Source organism: Marmota monax, unplaced genomic scaffold, assembly GCF_021218885.2.
Source record: "Marmota monax isolate L192 unplaced genomic scaffold, Marmota_monax_Labrador192_F-V1.1 WCK01_AAM20220418_F8-fsc00010, whole genome shotgun sequence".
Lineage (NCBI taxonomy): Eukaryota > Metazoa > Chordata > Mammalia > Rodentia > Sciuridae > Marmota > Marmota monax.
The window spans coordinates 20,436,063-20,457,968 of record NW_026692321.1 but is presented as its reverse complement, the minus strand read 5'-3'; the positions used below and the strand labels follow the sequence as shown (position 1 = coordinate 20,457,968).

At 42.8% G+C, this 21,906-nt stretch overlaps 1 protein-coding gene across 5 annotated transcripts in view; it reads right to left on the bottom strand.

Annotated features, from left to right (window-relative positions):
• Positions 1 to 21,906, bottom strand: part of Plb1 (phospholipase B1) — a 126,602-nt gene that overhangs the window by 92,729 nt on the left and 11,967 nt on the right. For all 5 annotated transcript variants that reach the window (XR_006851207.2, XM_046441548.2, XM_046441545.2 and 2 more), the window contains 4 exons: positions 8,029 to 8,090; positions 6,759 to 6,825; positions 5,093 to 5,151; positions 609 to 649 (listed from right to left, as the gene is read on the bottom strand). Coding sequence is in view for 4 of the 5 variants with exons in the window: in XM_046441548.2 (XP_046297504.1) it covers positions 609 to 649; positions 5,093 to 5,151; positions 6,759 to 6,825; positions 8,029 to 8,090 (229 nt within the window). In the remaining variant the exon portion in view is untranslated. The remainder of the gene's footprint in view (positions 1 to 608; positions 650 to 5,092; positions 5,152 to 6,758; positions 6,826 to 8,028; positions 8,091 to 21,906) is intronic.

The window sequence follows — 21,906 nt, the reverse complement described above, 5'->3', positions numbered from 1 at the left end:
TCACTGCCCGCAGCCCTTTCCTCTGGCCACTGTGGGGGGCTACTTCATCACAAGCTTTGGCCTGGCCTTGCTCTGCTTCTGGAATTATTCTTTCTGGAGTCGGAGGCAAACCTCAAAGGTGACACAGCAGCTAAAATGGGGTAAACGGCTCCCTCTGGACCCCCCTTCCCAGCTCTCTAATCTGGCTCAAAGCCAGGAGGGGACGCTGATCCTAGTGTCAAATGACCCTGGTCCAATTCCTGCATGGTTCCCCAAGAGCGGAGTGAGAGGCCTTGGTGACAGGAAGCAGGAATTCCAGGCAAGGGACAGAGCTCAGCAGTAGAGCAACTGCCTAGCATACACAAGGCGCTGGGTTCCATCCCCAGAGGGACTCCATCATTTTGGCTTTCCCGCTTCCCCCTGATAACCCAGAGGAACTACCTGGATTCACAGGCTCTGGGAACGTTGGGCCACTTGGTTCTGGACCCTGTCTGTGCCCTGCTCCTCGGGAGGCCTTGAGCAAGGTCCCTGACCTCTCTGGCCTTGTTTCCCCCCATGAATCAAGCAAGAAAATTAGATCAGAGTGCATTCAGATTGCTTTTCCGCTCACTCTGCTCCAGGACAGGTACCTTTCATGGATCTCCAGGTCCACCATCCCGGAGTCTGGCAGCTGGAAAAGACACTTGGCGTTAACAAACCAGCGAGGGAGAGGGCAGAGCCTCTCCCAGGACTCCACACTGCCTGTCAGAACACCCCTCCTGCCAGTAAGAGGGACCCTCCAGATCCAGAGAAGGACCAAGTTCCCCTGTTCATTTTGCATGGAGGGAAAGGTGCTGCCCCAGCAGCAAGCCTGCCAGGCCTCTGAGCCCCAGAAGGGTGAATGTTTTCCCCAGAGCTTTGATTTAAACGCATCGCACAGTCAAATTACATTCTATAGGGAATGGAAAGGTTGTTTTATGGGGGACCCTCCATAATCTAAAATTTACTTTGCTTACAATCTGTCTCCCTAGAATGCAGGCACCATGAGCAGGAACTTTCATGTTTTGTACTTGACTCTATTTCTTGGACCTAGAACAGTGCTCAGTATGTGGTAAGCACTCAACGAATATTTGTTAAATAAATATTCTCTAAATGAACAAAGTAAGTTTCTGAGTTTCCCCTTGGTAAAATGCTGGACAGCACAGGACACTACCTGTTGGAGAAGTCCTAATGTAGGGCTGTAAGTGAATCCACAGCAAACCCCCACCCCTGAGGGCAGTCATGTCCTTTACAAGCTCCAAAAGATGTTTGGAACTCTGCCCAGGACACAGAAAGTGCTCAGCAGATATTAGTTACTGTTATTAGTATTATCTTCCCAGTTTCTGACACACATCGTCTCTCCCAAAACTCCTTGAAGACAAGACGTCAGGTGAGGTGGTGATAGGTAGACAGTGACACGCTCACTGTGTGCACCCAGCCTGCTGTGGCACTTTGCAGAGACCAGCTATCCTAACCACTGGCTTAGTCCATGGCCAGACCACAGAACTGGGTCACATCTCCAGAGGGAGGGCAGGCTGACCACAACTGGGGGCAGAGGCCTTTGTTTGTCAAAAAGAGGACTTGGAAAGGTCAGTCTTCTGGGAGTGGTGACAAGGTCAACAAAAATCACACTACGATGCAAGTCAGGGGTCGTAAACAAAGAGCATGGCAGGTTAGACAGTGAGGGAACAGGCCTCCTGGGATGGAGCAATTTGGACACCGGATGCCTGACCAGAGGGGACGCTGTCCACCAGCTTGAGCGGATGGTTGCTGGAGGGAATGTGGACCCGCGGCTGCCAGCTCTTGTTTTTCAAGAGAAGCTGGAAACACGAACATTTATTTGACATCTTATTTCAGTTGGCAGCTGATCCAATTAAAGGCACAGTACGTCTTGGGCCCCCCAGTTTGCTTCTTTGGATAATTAACAGATGGAGAGCAGATCTTGTCCTCAGAGGTGCAGCAACGGTGCCGAGAGGTCAGGCAGAGAAGGAAGGTGAGAGAACAAGAGAGACAAGGCCAGGAGGTGAGTGGGAGCTCAGTGGGAAGTAACTGCAGGGAGGGCTGGGTGAGCCCCTCCAGCTCCCACTGCTCCCTTTCTTCCACTGCCAGCCACTTTCTCCCCTCGGTCCCGTTCTATGGGAATCTGCCTCACGACAGGTACTGTGACATCAGGGACACAGAGCAAGGCAAGACTCAGGCTCTCTCCTCAAGAATTCAATAGAGTGGATTATAATTTCCCCCTTTCCTGGCACCGAAATAGGAAATGTCTATGACAGTTAACTAGAGAAAAAAAATCCCAGATAGGCTATTGCAGTATGATCTCATTTAGGTTTGATATGTCACCTATGTCCCTGTGTATTGCTATATGTGAGAGAGTGAGCGTGTGAGGTGAGGCAGAGGAATAAGAGGAAGGGTTCTATTTTTTTCACACTGTATGTGTCCTATTATTTCTCATAGTCAATATGTAACACAAGTATTACTTGGAAATGAATTTTATGAATGTTTGCATATCTGATTTTTAAAGTTTTGTGGGGAAAGGGGGAGTCTATAGCAATTTAGAAAGTGTTGATTATGGTCCCAAATAAATGGCTGCACATTGGTCACCGAAAGTTCCAGGAACTCAAAGTAAAAGCATCAGCATTACAGATGCTTTTTTTTTTTTCTTTTCCTTTTTAAATTCATTGTCTTCCACTGTTTTCCCTTCCTGTTTAGCACTCAAACCCAGCGAGGTTCACACCCCTCTTGGAGCAGACAGAAGCAGGCCTACAGGGGACCTCACTTTCAGGTTGGATCCTAAAGGCCGAGGTGCGAGGTGCCTGGCCGTGGACTGATGATTCCGGGGCTGGAGAACATCCAGACAGAGCTTCTTTCCATTGCTGTGGCCCCCCCAGGGAGGAGGGGAGGGGGTGACAGCAGGAGCTGCCAGGCCTGACTCACTCATGAATTGGGGAGCCTTCAGACATGGGGCGGGGGGATGGAAGTTCCTAAGGGGTTGAATTTTAGGAATCTAATTTGGTGGAGATTTCTCTGCCCCAGGTGGAGGAATCCAGAGTCCTCCAGTGAGTGGGGTCACATCTGCTGGGCTCTGTAGTGTCAACATCAGCAGGAGACACAGGCTTAGCCAAGTCAACTTGCTGTCCAGACATGAGACCTCTTTCCTCACTGGTTTCCATCCCCCTTTCACACTGTTCTCGTGGTGAGTCCCCCCTTCGTCCCCCTCCACACACACAGGGCCCCACAGTTATAGAAAGAATAGAGCAAGAATGGGGAAGCTCCAGCCACCAGACGCCACTAGCCTAACGCCATTTCCTGGTGTTAATCCCCACCTCCACACACCAGGACCTCCTCACCCTCTGCCTGCTATACCTACACCCATGTCCATGCCATGGAGTTGCCAAAAGAATAGGGAAGGTTCTGGGCGGCCTGTCCCAGTGCTCACATAAAGGTGGCCTTCAAAAAGAAGTGGAGCCAACCCCAGCAGGGCTCAGTGTCCCAGAGAGGTTGATTATTCAAGAAGATGAGGTCGGAGGACAGACCTAAAATCTCTGGAGGCATTGGGTCTGCTGGCACTGACTAGGAAGTGGTGGCTTGAGGCCAGGCCTGAAGAAGAGGCCGAGGTTCAGGAAAGTATCACAGGGACAGGGAAGGATACAGGGAAGAACCTGAGGGGGTGAGTTGAGAGGAAGAACTGGAAAAGAGAGGACAGCGTCCTGGTTCAGGCTTGGAAGGCGTAAGATGGCCCAGAAATAGAGCAGAGGCTTGATAAGGAAATGTCTGATCAGCTGCTGAGCCCTGCAAAGACCAGGGCAGGTGGGATTTGGGAAGCCATAACTGATGTGCCTGTGTGTGTAAGGGGATTGGGGTGCTCTGCTCTCTAGCTTTCTTCTCTCCAGATGGACCTTTCTTTGCACAATACCTTTCTTTCTCCTTTACTTGACCATATAAAATACACTAGAATTTGTGAGCAACAAGCACATGAAAAGATGCTTAATAACTATTAGGGACATGCCAATCAAAACCACAATGTGGTGCTACTTCATACCCATTAGGATGGCTACCATTAAAAAACAGACACCAACACAGATCAGAAAACATGCATTGTTAAGGATGTGGAGAAATTGGAAGTCTGTGCATTGTGGGTGGAGATGTGAAATGGTGCAGCCACTATGAACAACAGCATGGCGGGTCCTCAAAAAATTTTTAAAAATTACCAAATGATCTAGCGACTCTACTTCTGGATATATATCCCAAAGAATTGAGAGCAGGATCTTGAAGAGATATTTGCACACCCATGTTCACAGCAGCTCACAATAGTCAGAAGGTAGAAGCAACCCAATTGTCCATCAATGGATGAACAAAAGATAAATAAAATGCGGTATAGCCATACAATGGGACATCATTCATCATTTAAAAAGGAAAGAGATTCTGGCACATAAGGACATTACGCTGAGTGCAATGAGACAGTCATGAGACAAATACTGTCTGATTCCACTTATTTGAGCCCTCTAGAGAACTTGAACTCAAAGAAGCAAAGAGGTATGGTGGTTGCCAGTGGCTGAGGAAAAAGGAGAATGAGTTGTGCCTTGGTGGATGGAGAGTTTCAGTTTTATAAGATGAAAACGTTCTGGATGTTGGTTGCACAGTAATGAGAATATACTTTTCACACCAAACTGTAGACTTTAAAATGGTCAAAAATGGTTAATTTTATGGGTATATGTTTACCCCACTTGTAACTAAAATATTTTTAAGTTGGTAAAGGTTGATGTATTTTTAACTTACAAAGCATGCAAGGAGTTTTCTTTATCTTACAAAAATAAAGTTTAAAAGGTTGCTTTAAATTTTTGTGCAATACTTGATTTATCAATGGATTTAATTTATTAATGAGAAGCTCCAAAGATTTCTCCTCACTGATGTAGAGGTAAACTTTCATTTGGCTTAATTTATGAAAACATTCAGAACCTCCTGGATTTTAGGATTTCTTCTTTTCATATAATGCTCTCTCCAGATAAAACATTCTGCCTAATTACCAGCAGCTCATTCAGAGTCTACCTGTATCAAATTCCGTCTCCTTCCCCAAGCTACTTAAAATACTCACAGTTTCCAGGTGGCCAATGGCTGCCACAAGTTTAATGTCTGAAGGCCTCAGAGAGTGGACTGTGAAGACAAGAACCCACATGGCAAGGTCAGATCTATATTCCCCACAATGTAGACCATGGGGTGCAGGGAGCAGACCCTTATCTCACAAGCCTTGCACAGTTGCTGAGGTTCAGTCTATTGCTTTAGGAGTGGAAAGCTGAAGATCAGGCAGTACTGAGAACCATGTTGGAAGAGAGGCTCTCCTCTCTCTGGATGCCATACTGTTACCTGGATGTGGGTTCTCCAAGCAGGTGTCCCATGGAAGGTCATACCTGATCTCCATTTTCCCCTCTCACTTGGTCTTCTGTCTGCCTCTCACTTCCTTCTACCCGATGGCTTAGTATTCATTTCTGGACCACCATTAATAAGAGGGCAGCAGATTAAAATTAAAATCACCTGAGTACCCAATGCTTAACTTAGGCTGGAATAATACTTGTTATGGTTTAGATGTGAGTGTCCTCCAAAAGCTCATATGTGAGACAATGCAAGAAGGTTCAGGAGAGAAACAGTTTGGTTACGAAAGCCTTAACCCAATCAATTAATTAATCTCCAGATGGGATTAACTGAGTGGTAGCTGAAGACAGGTAGGGTATAGCTGGAGGAGATGGGTCAATGGGGGCATGCCCCTGGGGTACATTTTGTATCTGGAGAGTAGAGTCTCTCTGCTTCCTGATCATCATGTGAGCTGCTTCCTTCTGCCATAATGTTCAGCCTCATCTCAAACCCTGAGGAAAGGAGCCAGCTGCCTATGGATTGAGACCTCTGAAACCATGAGCCCTCACATACTTTCCTCCTCTACAATTGTTCTGGTCAAGTCTATTAGTCACAGCAGTGGAAAAAGCTGACTAAAACAGTACCCAAAGCCTGTGAACACACAGAAAGAGCAGATGCACGTTGTATGTAAACGATACCCACGGGAACCTCCTCGACCCACTTGAGTGACCAGCATTTTTAGAAACTATCTCCCTAGAAACCACTGACCAAACTTCCTGCTTGCATTATGGGAGTATTTAAATGTAACCTCCTAAAGATGCCATTTCCTAAAAAGCACACCTGCTTATTTTACTACCCAAGGTCTTTACACAGCATAATAATGAGAACAGCAAGTTTAACTGGAAACACTGATCAAGTCAGTACAGTGTAAGTATACATAAAGCCATTAAACTTAGCCAGCCATTTAACATGGTAAAGCCAGAGAAGGAGACCAGCTCAAGAGCAGCAGTAATAATATCCAGGTATTAGGCAAAGCTAGCTCAGGATAAGGGGAAATGGCTAGAATGGCCACTGCGGCTCCATTACAGAAAATGTGGAAGCCACATGAGTGACAAAGCTCCAACCCACAGCTGCCATGACATTGTCTACCCACAGGGAGGTGAGATCCTAGAGGTTGTTCCAACCAAGAAAGGCACTGTGGCCCCGAATTGCTTTTGTCCCTGAGGTGTGTGTTGGACTCTGTCCCTCCTTAGAAATGGCTGAGGGGGAAACAGGCATTGTATGAGGGACTGAGGATGAAGAGGGAGAATTAAATGGCCAAAAGGTACAAGAAAAGTAGGGTTGGAGACTCTGCTAGCCACATCAAAGAGAAGATGCTGGGCCCTTCCTGCTCGTGGCCAATGGGCACATACCTGATTTAGAAGACGCACTCGATCCGCCTGGGGTGCACAGGATTGGTAAATTCTTCAGGGTCTGCAACTGAAATCAAACATCTGAAACATCAGCTGCCTTATATGGGAGTAGCGCAGGTTTGGAACACTTTGTATAGAAATGACCGCACACTTGTTCTATCTAGGTTCAAAAACCCAGAAGCAACAACTGCCCATGGTCACATTCTTCTAACTCCATACCTGGTTGCCCTGGTGAGAGGAGACAGTGTCTATTGATAATGTTTTAGTAGGTGGCGTATAAGGATGTTCCAGAACAGTAGGGTGGATGGGGGCAGGGAACAGATAATGAAAAAAAATAAAATTTTGCTCTTGGGTTAATGGAGAAGTTCTGGAGATGGATAGTGGCTAACGGATACATAAGAATGTGAGTGTGCTTAATCCCATTGAATGGTACACTCAGAGTTAAAACAATAACTTTTATGTTGTATACATTACTACAATGAAAAAGACATAATTAAGAAATCCAGTACACCTACATTAAATTTTTAAAAATTATTTCTTAAATTTATTTATCATCACTTTCCCTCTTTTATTGTGATTATACAAAAGAAACCATATGAGCCCTTATGTTCATTTTATGCTGAAACCTAGATGAACTTGAAACTGGAAGACTCTTGTGTCCCCATCAGATGGACTGCTGAGAGCGACCAGCACTCACATCCTCAAGGCCACTTGGGCCTCTGCAGGTGCTGCTAAGAATCCAGAGCAGCTTCCGTCTCAGGGAATAACAAAATTTAGGGAAGGGAGATGGTGTATTTTCTCCCCAAATTGAGAGTAGAAGGGGAAATACTCCAACTTGGGAGGGGGGTCAGTTTGCAGTAAATCAAGTGCTGGACCACATCTCAGGACCACAGAAGGACCCAGTGAATTTCTCTTGGTTACAGTAAGAAATACAGCATTTACTCTCATGTCTTATCTTATGGATGGATGTTCTGGGAAGACCTCATCCAGATGCTTTCAGATAACTCACAACATCTGCTTCAAGGCTCACAGAGATAACAAGTCTATTTATAACGCTTGGTGGACACTTCTGGGAATCACCCACTCAGTCTGGGATGATGAGCCCCAAATTCCAGGAGATATGGTTACGCCCTGCCAGGCAGCCACTGTCCTAGGGGAGCAGCTCATCTTGCCCATCCCCTCCAGGTCTCAAGAAGAGGCCATTAACCTGCACCCAGACTTGGATTTGTCCTCTACCAGGAACACACCTCCCACCAGGAATAGCCCTCACCTTGGGCCATTGCTGTCCTTCCAATGTGTTTTCTTCAGGAGAAGAATAGATTTGGGTGGTCCCTTTAATAAAAAAAAAAAAGCAGCAAAAATAGTTCAGATATTTTAGCTGAAATTAACGCCCACTCACCCACCCGTACTTGTGTCTTCCACGCCCTTCCTCCCAGCCCTAACTATGTGCCCAGCTCAATGGTGACCTTTGTATTAAGAAAACCCCAATTCCATTCCTCCTGCCATCAGACACTGTGCTTCCATTAATGGGAACTACAGGGCAGTATCCCAAGTTGAAATGCAAAGGTATTTATTACCTGAGAGGGGTCAGCAATCACACTGTGTCACGCACAAGCACATTATCACAGATTGCCTCGTTGATTCCTTATCAAGAGGCAGAACTTTCCATGAAGGTAATATTGGACAAACTGTTATTGTTTGTGGATCCAGGATAAATCAGGGAAGGCAAAGGACATTCCAGAATAGTCCAAAGGGTGATGTGATCTTAGCAAAGCTAACCATGAAATTTCTAGCAAACACAACTGTACTAAGTACCCAGACAGGGGCTGTGTCCAAGGGTCTTGTTGAATGTGAGGCAAAGGGAGAAGATTCTTGTCCCACTTACTTTGGGCCAGTCTTTTTAAACTTTTTATTTTATTAAAAGTAAAAATTAGGTTTACTTTTCAAATTATAATTTACGTATAATAAATTGGACTCATTTTAAATGTGCAAGTTGTTTTCCCATAAAACATTTAGCTTAACTATATAAGTGGTCAAATTAACAGCACTATAAATAAAGAAAACAAAAAATTACTAACAATGCATTTACTCTCAGCCTCATATGTGACTTCATCTATCTGTTCATAATCTCATGACCACTATTAAACATACTTTTCATTCAGTTTAATCAACATACACACAATTTTGTATCCTGACAGCTTTTTAAAAATGTTTATAGTTGTAGATGGACACATTACCTTTGTTTTATTTATTTGTTTTTATGTGGTGCCGAGGCCCAAACTCAGTGTCTCACACATGCTAGGCAAGTGCTTCCACCACTGAGCTACAACTCCTGACCCCACCAGCTTCCTTTAAATGTTACTTTGTGAGTATCTTTGCTATTACATAATCTTGTACTTATTCCAACTGCTACATGACACATTGATGATCCTGATATTTGATCAACACTTCTGATCTGCTCTGAATTCTCTCCACCTGGTTTTCCCTTACAAGGGAAAAAAACCCCAAAGGGCATCACACAATACCTCAGGAAAGCATTGACTTGGGGACAAGGCTTGATTTCTTTTCCATTCCAGCCTTCTTCTGCAGTTTTACTTTTTGACCCTGAAAATAATTTATCTAGTGTTTCATGAGGAGAGGCAGTACATTTCTATTTTCTGCCCACTGTGAGGTCAGGCCCTTCTTCCCCAGGGAAGCTGACCCAAGGAACAATGGCCGTAACCTGTCTCCAGATCTCAGTGATCCTTTTGAAATTCCCAGAAGCAAGCTTTCTGAGCAGAAAGAGCCCCACGATGGGAAAGTATAACGGTGTGGACAAGTTCAGAGTGCTGGAAAAGGCTGGAACACAGGGTTTGTAACTGCAGCACAGGGAAGAGTGGGCAGGGTAGACGAGGCTGCCCAGACAGACTGTAGAGACAGGGCTGTAGAGTCACAGATGCCAGGCTAGCCCAGGAGTGACTGAGAGCCCTAACTGCTCTGAAGAAATGACTTTAAGGTGTATTTTAAGATGATCATCACTTTGGGCGTAGCAGGTAGATGAGTTATCAGGGCAGAGATTAGAGACTATTTTGGTAATATTTAGATAAAAATACAAATGGCAGCCATCACTTTCATACAGAACTCTCTGTACCAGGCACTGTTCTAAGCACTTACACAAAACAATCCATTTAATCTTCACAACAATTTTGAGACAAATACCATCATCCCATCTTACAGATAGGATAGTGAAGCCCAGAATGTTAAGTGGCATTTTCAAGGTGCTACTGCTAGCAAATGGTGACTAATGGACTTGGAAATGGTAATCTGACTGATCCAGCTCCAGGGGTCCTGCTTGGAATCAACAAGCTAAGTGCAAGCCCCATGCCCAAGATCTATGCCGTGGCTGGCCAATTCTGTCTACAAAGGCCATCTAGTCCATATTTTGGGTTTTGTAGACCACAGAGCCTCTGTTATAACTAATCAGCTCTGCTACTGTATTATGAAAGCAGTCATAGGCCATGTGTAAACAAATTAACTTTATTAATGGGACTACAACTTGGATTCCAAAGAAATTTCAGGTGTCATTAAATTATTTATTTCAGGTGTCATTAAATTATTTATTTTAGCAACCAATTGAAGATGTAGAAACCTTTGTGGCTATTAACAAAAATGGAAAAGAATGCATATATGGAGGGGCAAAAGACCCAGAATGGCCAATGTAATGTCAAAGGAGAACAAAGTGAGAAGACTGATCCTATCCAATTTTAAGACTTGCTATAAAGCTATGTTAATCACACAATGTGATATTGGCATAAGAAAACATGAATAGATCAATTTGAACAGAACAGGGAACCCGGATAGACTTACATAAATATAGTTAACCTTTCTTTGATAAAAAGCAAAGGTGCCAGGAGCAGTGGCACCCACCTAGAATCCCAGCAACATGAGAGACTGAGGAAGGAGGATCTCAAGTTCAAGGCCATCCTTAGCAATTTAGTGAGAACTTGTCTCAAAATAAAAATTAAAAAGGGCTGTGGATGTAGCTCAATGGTAAGGCACCCCTGGGTTCAATCCCTAGTACCAAATAAATAAATAAATAAGAAACAGCAGGGTTGGGGTTGTAGCTCAATGATAGAATGCTTGCCTCTCATGCGTGAGGCACTGGGTTCAATCCTCAGCACCATATGAAAATAAATAAATAAAATATATTGTGTCCATCTAAAAATAAATAAATAAATAAATAAGAAACAGCAAAGGCAACACAGTAGAGAAATGCTTTAACAAATGGTGTTGGAACAACTGGATGCAGACATGCAAAAAAGGAGAAGAATTTAAAGATCACTTTTAGCTTTGGGGTTATATCAAATTATGCAATAGATTGGATTTGGCCCAGGGGCCACAGTTTGCCAACCAACTCCTGATCTAGACTACTACTGAAAGGAGGTCATACAGGTGAAACCAGAGGATGGCATCGCTGGTGATTAGCACCAGCCCCCTCAGGGTGGGATGGTCAAAGTGAAATTGTGAATTCCATAGACTGAACAGTGAACACCAAAACCTAAACAGGCAGCTCTTATATCTAAACACAGCAAGAAGGACCCGGAGAAGGGCTTATGGGAGCTTCCTCAGTACCTTCAGGACTAGGTACCAAGGGCACTTGCCTTGATTATGTGGCCCCCAAACCAGGCTGGGCCAGCAGAGACAGGCCACCACTTGTCAGAATAGCTGGAGCTACTCAAACAAGAAGGCACTATCCAGGGTACTGGTCCACACAGGTGCCAGGAATCATGGTGCACATGTGGCACACATAGAGGGAGAGGTTAAAAGTTTAGACACCCTTGGACTTGTCAACCTCAGTTTCCTCACCTATAAATTGAACCTGGTAATACCTTTCTCATGCACTTGTGAGAACTAAATGCATGTAAACACATAGCACAGTGTCTGACACACAGAAAGATGTACTAATTGGTAATTATAGTCATTATAATCTTAGCATCAGAGGCGGCTGACATGGATAATCTTTCAGCTCCTTCCAGCCTCAGTATTCTGGGATTTCAAGTTAAATGCTCCAGAGTCCCTGTGTTTAACTTGATGGTGTGAGTCATGCATGCTAACTGCCCTGGGATGTCACAGAGGCTCTACCTGGAATCTGAACAGGAGTGTCCAGACCTGAAAACCCAAGTGGATACTTAGGGCTCTTCAATTATGTCCCCACTGACTCTTAGAAAGACTTGGGTCCCATTCCCATTCTCTGTTCCTACCAGGTATATGGGAAGAAAAATTCTTGCTTGTTTCCATAGTACCCTGAGACACTGTGGAAGAAATTATCAAAACACTTGTGGCATCATTGAACCCAAATCACAAGACCCCAAGGGAACTCTTCAAGCTCATGAATCTATGAAGGGCTTTGAGCTCCTTGAAAAATCTCCACCTCAGTAATGTCAGCAAGGGAAAAATACATGTATTTTTCCACTCTAATGGCAATGAAAGAGAAAAACACCTGTGCACACTCAGAGGAACACCTGGCTGAGCTCAGTCATCCAGGTAGCACAGAGCTGCTACCTCAGGGTCTGAAACTGAAAAAGAGCCATTACAGCACCTGACCCGAGACACACTTTCTAAAGCAGTGTCTGTTGACCCCTCCCCAGCTGCCTGGACCACCCCTCCACAGATTCAGATTTGATTGACCTGGGTGGGACCTGGGTGAGCTGTGCATGGGCAGTTTAAAAAGTCCTTCAGGTGACATTCATGAGCTTCTAAGGTTAAGAGCCTGACTTTACGAGGAAACCCAAATTGTTTAGCCCAGCAGCTGGCCAGAGATGGGCGGGGTAATTTCACAAACCAAATTAGAGCAGCACATGCTGTCTAATTTGTAGATTCCCTTGATGTTTGTCCACTTATTTTGTGTCCGGAGCACAGTTTTCCTCCCTTGAGCCCTTCCTTGAGGAAGGACAGCCACTTGCTGACCTTGGTCAAGGATTTCATCCTCACCTATAAATGGAGTGAGACTTCCCTGCCTTCTTCCTGGGGTTGTTGGGAGGATCAAAGATCAGAAAACTGCTGTGGAAGCAGGAGAGGGCAGTCGGGACACTCGGGAGGTGCCTGGTCTTCCTGGATGAACAGAAGGTGCGTCCCCTGGGCACTAGGGAGGGAGGCCAAGGACAGTACCATGGAACTGAGGTCATGCCTCAGTGCACAATAAATTCTTGGGTCCTTTGTGAAGGGTAATGACCTCACAGCGACTCTAGAGGCAGGGTTTATGAACCTCTTGGCATTTTTAGAGACTCAGAGAGGCCACAGGCTCCCAGAAACCAAGGGGAGGGCAGGCCTCAAGCCCGCACTGCCATCCGCTAAGCAGAAAGCCATGCTGGTGAGCAGGGAAGGGGAGGATGGAAGCCAGCAGTGTGGTCCCCGCACCAAGTTGGACTGTAAGCAGGTCCTCTGGGTGACTGTCAATTCTCGTTCATATGCAGGGCCTGTGGGCAGCTGTGAACCTGTGAGCTGTTCCCTTCCTGTGACCAACTGTGGGACTAAGTCAGAAAACCACGAGTCACATGCCTGGCTGCTGCTCTGACCTCAAAACTCCAGGAGCTCAGAAGAGCACAGGCATCCTCTCTGTCAGGTGATGCTGGGTCAGTCACATGCCACAGCCAATGGAAGGTGACACCAGGGCCCAGAGAGCCTCTTTAGGGCAGCTCAGTTGGCTTTTGAATATTTATCTCTGAATTCTAGAGCCGCTGATGGGGCAGGCCTCTGAGACTACCTTGTTTGCTGCCTCAGAAAACTGGGATCCAGAGAGGCTAGCAAATGTGCCCAGCCCACTGGGAAGTGGCTAACAGAACACGGGTGGAACTCAGTTCTCTTTAACCTAGTCTGGGGTATGCCTTCCTGGAGACCACAGACTTTTTTGAAGGAAGTTATAGGAAGTCTGGTCTTCCACCCCGAGTTGCCAGCATGTGGGAAATGTTTTCTGTGCTATGTCTATGAGACCAGTATTTTCAACTGTCAATCCAGGTTTACTAAGAATGATCGAGAATTAACAATGTCACCACCTGTGGATAGCCTCAACATCTAGTCTGAGGACATTACAAAAACCATAAGAGATAGTTTGAAAAATCCCAAGCCACCGTTCTCTGAACACTGTGTCCTGTAACAGTGGCCAAAGGCAGACACTTCCACCCATTCCAGGATCCATTCTCTAAAGAGACCAGTGAGTGGGGCCTTCGTCTCCATCCCCTGGTGCCCACTCCATATCCAACACCATACCTCCTGGGCCCCAAAGAGGAGGCAGTCCCGACAGGAGAGGGCATATCCAAAGTTGACCAGCGGTTTTGCCCTTGAGGTTGATTAACTTTGAGATTGTACTTTTTCAACTTTTTTAGGGGGACAGTTGAAGCAGACCCAGATCTAAGTCTCATGGTGACCATGAGCAAGCAGTCCTTTGCCAGGGCAGGTTCCAGAGTTCTGCCTCCTTCTATCCAAAGTCCCTCCATAACCACTCCCTGCTCCAGGTCTGCCTCAGCCACTGCAGGTCAAGGCTGGATGAAAGCAGGGGTGATGATCCAGAAGCCCCCAAGAGAAAGGGAATCTCGGGGAACTATGAGGGGGCCTCACAGTCTCGCCATCAGGAAGTTCTCCCAGAAAACAAATGGGAGGTTGTGGAGGAAGGAAGCCTTGCAACCACTGTTCCTACCAAGAAAATGGTGACCTGAGCAGGAGAAACACACTGGCCTTTCCCAGAGCCCAGCAAACTGCCTGCTGGGGGCTGGAATGTCACTCAGGAGTAGAGCACTTGCCTAGCCCGCGGGAGGCCTCCCTTCACCAGTTTGTCGTCTCTTCCAACATATGACCTTTTATGTCTGAAGCTGGCAGACTCATCTTGCTTAAAATACCACTTATATCATGTCACTCCCCAGCTCAAGAGCCCCATTGCCCACTACAGCAAATCTAAACTCTAGACCAGCCATGTGATCTTGGGTCAGTCATTCAACCTTTATTTTATAACTATAAAATAAAAGATCAAGCTTAAATCATTTTGGAAGTCTTTTAAAGCCCAAAGACACTCTGATCATATTATTCTCCTTGTGCTGAGATGTCAACATCTCACAGAATCCATCTCTTCCCTCCCCCCTTAAACCAAGCCCTGCTCTAGTCCAGCCAGCTTGCTCCCTGCTCCTCAGCCTGTGGAGAGCTCCACTCCCCCTATGGGTGCATGACTCCCTCCACTTGCACACCTTCTAGGTTTATTTTAGTCACTCTATTTGCAGCACTCAAGGAGTTCACCTCCCTCTTGAGAATTCTCCAGCCCACATCCATCCCTAGATTGGTTCCTGAGACCCAGTGACTCCTATTACAGCGACTGGCACCTATTTGGGTGCTTAATTCTTCTCCAGTGGCTTTCTGCAGATCCATTCTCTGTCCCCAGAGGGTTCCTCAGAGTTGGGTTAGTGTCTGCCAGTCAGGCTCAGCCCAACTTGTGTCCTTCAAAGGGTGCTCAGCTAATGGACAGCAGCGAAACCACAACTTGATGAAAAGTATGATTGACAGGGAAGTCCTAGAAATCTGTAAGTCACAGGTGACATTTTGGGAAAGCAGAGCTCCTGAGGCCCCACAGAAAATTCCAAACCTGTGCTGGCTGCTGAGGGCAGGCATTTGGAAGTCAATGCAGAGGAGGTGGGGTAGGGATCAAGGCAAGCGATGTAGAGAGCCTGACATGACACCTGAGTTCCAGCCACATAGGTGACCTAGCAGGTGCCCTTCCCCTCTTGCGTCAATAATCTGAAATTCTTGAGCCACCAAAAGTTCTCTGACATGCCTCTGCATTCTTATTTAGAAAGATAGTATTCCTAGAGGGAGAGAAGCCAAATTCTAGGAAGGACTCCGAGTTCTTGCAAAACAAACATGAAACCTCTTTACCTGCTTTAGTAGGGAAAAGGTATTTCTTTGCTCTCACAATGAGTTCATCCCCCTCCCACTCCTGGCTGCACATTGACAGGCCTGTCATGGGTGCGTTACCAAGGCAACGAGTTTTTATTCACAGGCACAGCAATCTCCTGGGGAACTTCTGACCCACTCGAGGAAAATGAAATTCTAGAAAAAAAATTGTATTTTATTGGATACAGTGATTCCTTGCCAACTTGCTTTTGCCAATTGCAGTTTGGAGATAATGCTCTTTCTGTTTTACAAGCTGAAATTTTGAAAGTAGGAATCTGTTTTCGTATGTTTTGTTTCTTGAGTCTACTTTGAAATTTAAACAGAAGTTTAATTTTGGTTCTTTCTTCCCTTGGACTCTATTGTCACACAGAGGGCTGGCAAATGGCCCTGGCTCTGGACTCAGACTTGGAACTGAATTCAGGCTCCATTATTTACTAGCTGGATGACCTTGTTCAAGTCACCTAACTTCTCAGTTTTCTCATCTGTAGAATGGGGGTCATGGGAGCTGGTACATAGTCAGCTCTCTGCACCTGTGCATTCTGTACCCACAGGTTCAACTGGCTGCAGATTGATAATATTTGAATAAAAATGCATCTACATTGAACACATAACAGATGTTTTCCTTATCATTATTCCATCAATAATACAGTATCATAGCTATTTATATTAAACTAGGTATTAAGTCATCAAGAGATGACTTAAAATATACAGGGCATGGGAATACACAAATTCTATGCATTTTATATGAGGAAATTGTGCATCGTGGAAACATGACTGTTAGGGGTGGGGTTGTCCTGGGACAATTGTAAGTAAGTGCTTAGCATGGGACTTGATTGTTTTAGGGAACCTCACACAATGAATCTAGTTTGAAGTCATCCTTGAATGATAATGTTCCCAGTGCCCAACAGAATGAACATTTATATACTCTTTGAAGATTGTTACCTTCATTCTAGGCCTCAAAAAATCTCACAAATAAACTTTTAAGAAGTTTGAGTAGCATACAAAAAAAGTAGCCAAGCACATAAAGAAAAAAAGATATCCATGTGCAAGAAGTAGCAGGGGAGGAAAAAAAAGCTCAAACAGATCACAAAAAGTGGGTGCTGAGGGCTAGGGATGTGGCTCAAGTGGTAGCGCGCTCACCTAGCATGTGTAAGGCACGGGGTTCGATTCTCAGCACCACATAAAAATAAAATAAAGATATTGTGTCCACCTAAAACTAAAAAATAAATATTAGAAAAAAGTGGGTGCTGAAATTACCAGACAAAAACTATAAAATGGCTATGGTTTAAAAACAATTTATATTTGAGGTTTTTATAGAAAGCCAAATTACATAAAAATTGTAAATTTGGTAAAGAACTAAGTGTAAATGTGAAAAATAAAATTACCAATTCTCAAAATCTTCAATGATCAGCTTTAATAGCAAGTTAGACATAACTGAAAACGAATGAATAAATTAAATATATCATAATAAATTACTTAGAATGTGTATAGAAAAAGATGGTTACATTGGAAGAGAGGATAAAAGACATTGTACATGAAAAAGCCAAATAAAAAACATTTTATCAGCATTGCCTCCAAAACAGAATTAGTGGAATAGAGGCAACAATTCAAGAACTACTGACCAAGAATTCTTCAAAACTGACAAAGGTGTGAAGCCAAAGATCCAAGATACACTACAAATGCCAAGCAAGATAAACTCAGAGAAATTGATAAACTCAGAAACAAACATGCAATATAGACTGTGGTATGTTTTTCCAAAGAGGACCATGGCATTTCCTCCCCTGTGCAAGGACTGGCCTTTGGTAATGAAACTTGTAACTCCTCCCATCAAGCTGTGACGTCTATTTCCTTCCCCTTGAATCTGCGTTGGCCTTGAAACTTGTATTGACCAACAGAAGTGACTTTGGGACCTAAGCATTAGAAAGCCTGTGGCATCTATTTGTGCTCTTTTGAAGTCTCCATGTAAAGAAGTTGAGACTGTGTGGAGGAGCACCAAGACACCACAATGTCCCCAAACATGTCCCCCTCCAAGTTAATTCCAGATGACACTATGGGGAAACAGGGACCAAATGTCTCTGCTGAATTGTGAGTAAATACAAAGGTTGCTGCTGTAAGTCTCCAAGATTTAGTGCAATTTGCTATGCAGCAAAAGATAACTCTGAAATACAACAACCAACTAAATAAAAACTTAGCTCCTGAAAAATATTAACAAAGTTGACAAACTTCTGATAACATGAATCACAGAAAAAGGAGGTTGGGGATGTAGCTCAGAGGTAAAGTGTGTGCTCAGCAGGCATAAGATTCTGGGTTCAATCTCCAGTCCCCTGCCAATAAAGGACAAAAAGGAAAAGGAAAAAGTCCCAAATAACCAGTTTCAAAAACAAAACATGTGTGCGTTGGGGGGGGGGCACATAACTGTAAAACCTGCAGATATTGAAGAGATAGTAACAGAATATCATACACAAATTGTATGCCAATTTTTAAAAAATCTACTCAAAGTGGACATACTCTTAGAATAAAACTTTCCAAAGCTAATTTAAAAAGAAATAGAATATATGACTAATTCTATAACCATTAAAAAATGGACTCGGTAGTCAATAAAAAATCTACCAAAAATAATATTACTAAACATCAGAGGGGAAAGTCCCATTCTTACTACATACTATTCCAGAAAACAGAATAGGAACATTTCCAAATTCATTTTATGAGAATTTATAACACTGAAACCAACATCCAGAAAGACGGTAAAAAAAAAAAAATTAAAATTCAATCTCATTCATGAGCACATAAGAAAAAAAATTCTAAGCAAATGTTAGCAAAGTTCAGCAATATATAAAAATAAAACATACCATGATCAACTTGAGTCTAACTAGAAACATATAGTTGGATCAAATCTATTAATATAATTTAACATAATAATAAATCTAAGGGAAAAGAATCACACTTGATTATTTTCATAGATGCTGAAAATACTGTTGCAAATTTAATATTGATTTCTGGGTAATACCCAATGAAATGGAAACTTATGACAACTTCCTTAATGTGACCACACATTATATATGCATTTATGTATCACTCCCAAAGGCCATCATCTACCTGAATAAGAAAATACTCATTTCCCATTGCTTTCGGGAACACTGAGACTACAGTCATTAGAAATATGAAAACATATTCAACTTCTTTTGTAGGAAAAATTAAAATATCATTTCTCGTCTGTGACATTTACCAAAATTCTAAGGCCTAGACACACACTTATCAGGTTGTAGAAAAATGGCATTTAAAAAAAATGTTGTTTTTAGTTGTAGTTGAACACAATACCTTTATTTATTTATTTATTTATTTAAAATAAATAAATGTGGTGCTGAAGATCGAACCCAGCATCTCACATGTGCTAGGCGAGCATTCTACCGCTGAGCCACAAATCCCTCACCGAAAAATGGCATTTTTATATACATATTTGGTGGAAATGTAAAAATGGTATAATCCTTAAGGAGTAAAATTTAATAATAACTAACAAAATTATATGTGTGTTTATCCTTTGACCCAGAAATCCCCAGTTCTGTGAATTTATCCTAAGCTATATTTCCAACAACATGAAAGAGACATAGTATAATAATGTCCACGACAGCATTATTCATAATAAAAAAAAAATATTAGAAACAACCCAACCTTCATATCAGGAGACTGGTGGAATATATATATGACAGAATATTCTCAAGTTGGAAAAAATTAAAGAACTTAGATAGTTGACTTCATGATATATAGTTAAAAGGGGAAAAAATCAAGTTGCAAAAACATATACAATAGTTATCTTTTAAGATAAAGAAAATAAGAACACATGTTTTCAAAAAACAGAAGATATGCAATTAGTGAAATTGGTTACCTTACAGGGTGGTAGAAATGGAATGGAAAGGTTAAATAAGGGGACAGAAGTTCTTTGAGTCTACCTTTTCTTATAATTTTCACTTTGGAATCATGTTAACATTTAAGTATTCAAAAAAATAAAGTGAAATCAACAAGAAACACTAAACTGAATATAAACAGACAAGTTTAACATGTCAATTACATAGTCATAACATAGAGGGGAATAAAAGATGCAATCCAAGTGATTTTGAACACAGTATTTCTATTAGACACCCCAAGTATGCTGGGTTCTAAGGACAAAAGAGCAGCAAAGAAATCCTGACCTTCATTTGTTCAGAATTGAATGTTGTTATTTTCATAACAATTCCACTATTATGTTGTACATATTATAGGATTTAGGAAAAAATAAATTCATCAATACATTTTATAACTTAGATTTGCTCTCCAGAAGGATAACATAGGCACAAAATGGGTGAAATAGAGGAGAAAGACTAATTCTGACTGAAATTAAAGATATCTGTATAAATTCATTGTATTTTTTTTTTTTCTTAAGAAAACTATATTTCAAAGCTCTGTCACCCAAAGGGCCTAGACATAGCAACACTCCAGCAACAACAAACATTCCTAGCACGCAGACCTTGGTTGCTAAACAACATCCCTTACCACTTGGAACTTTGAAGAAACAGCCAATTCCAGCAGTGGAAAATATGAGGTTAGCCATATTCCACGGGAAATAGGAAGTTAAACTTAGAATATCTTTTTCCATGAATTTCAAAAGTACTTGAAAATTGAGCACAGAGGAGTCACCTTGAAGGGGCTCTCATTGGCCAAATCTGCAATAGTAACTTGGGCATCAACATAAAAAATGAAGTCAAAAAGGGTGGCGCATGCTTGTAACGCCAGCTACTCAGAAGGCTAAGGCAGAAGGATCAAGAGTTCCAGACCAGCTTGGGCAATTTAGTGAGAATTTGCCTCAAAATAATTTAAAAAAAAAAAGAAGAAGAAGAAGACTGGGGATGCGACTCCGTGATAGAGCACTTGCCTGGCATGTGCAAAGTCCTGGGTTCAATCCCCAGTGTGTGTGATGATGATGATGACAGAAAAGAAAAACGAAAATTACAACACAATGATTAATAAGAGAGTCTTAAATCCATTTCATGTGAAAAAGATAAAACATGAAAATAGAAGACAGCTTAGTAGAGTAGAGGAAGGGGACCGGAGAGAAAGAGGAGGGGAAGGAGAGGGGAGTTTGGGGGAGTAAAATTGACCAAATTATATTGTGTTCATGTAAGACTACGTAACAACAAATCCCACTATTATGCATAACTATAATGCACGAATAAAGACTTGTTTGAAAAATAAGAGACACACAAAGGGAAAGTGGCCATGTAGACATGCAGGCACAGAATGGCACAAAGTATCTACAAACCAAGGGATGTCAGCAGACTCCAGAAGTTGGAAAAGGCAAGGAAACAGCTTTCTCATGAGCCTTTGGGGGAGTGTGGCTTTGTCAATACCTTGATGTTGGGCTTTAAGCCTCCAGAAATATGAGAAAATAATTTTCTGCTATTTTAAGTCTCTCAGTCTGTGGTAATTTGTTAATTTGTTACAGCAGCCCTAGGAAATGAATACAATGTGCAGTGTCCAACCTCTCACTTTTAACTGCTTCATAATATGCCTGAAAAAGCACCTTATATTATAGTATAAAAATAATAATTATAACTAAAGTTGTGCACTTATTTTTGCTACTATACTATATGTTTTTATCTTTAAAAAAACAAATCAATTCCATCAAAAAATATTTAATTGAACTCCCCTATAAGAGAAGGGAATCTCATTTATGGGGAAAAGTCAACTAACAATAGAAGACAGAGGGAAGAGTAGAAACAAAAAAAAATCTCCATTTTACACTCACTCTGGTAATAACTCAGCAAGAAACATCAGTGAATACTAAAACCATGGGAAAACCCACTGGGTAAATGATAGTCACACGGGCTCACAGGATCTTCTGCAGATAATTTATGAATCACAAAGACAGGAGCTACCTTTACAAGGAAGAAATTTGGCAGAAGCCACCTTAGCCAAATAATCAAATTTAAAGTCACCAATGCGGGAATTCTCCAACATCACTGTGTTCCCTGCCTGAATGCACACAAAGGACACAAAATGATCTATGCTGTATTTCTGCCAAAAGAGTTTAATCAGATTTTAGCAGCATGCCTGTAATCCCAGCAACTGGGGAGGCTGAAAAGGAGGATCAAAGTTTGAGACCAGCCTTAGCAATTTAGCAAGACCCTATCTCAAAAAAAAAAAAAGGTTTGGGGACATAGGTCAGAAAAAGTGACCCTGAGTTAAACTCCCAATACCAAAA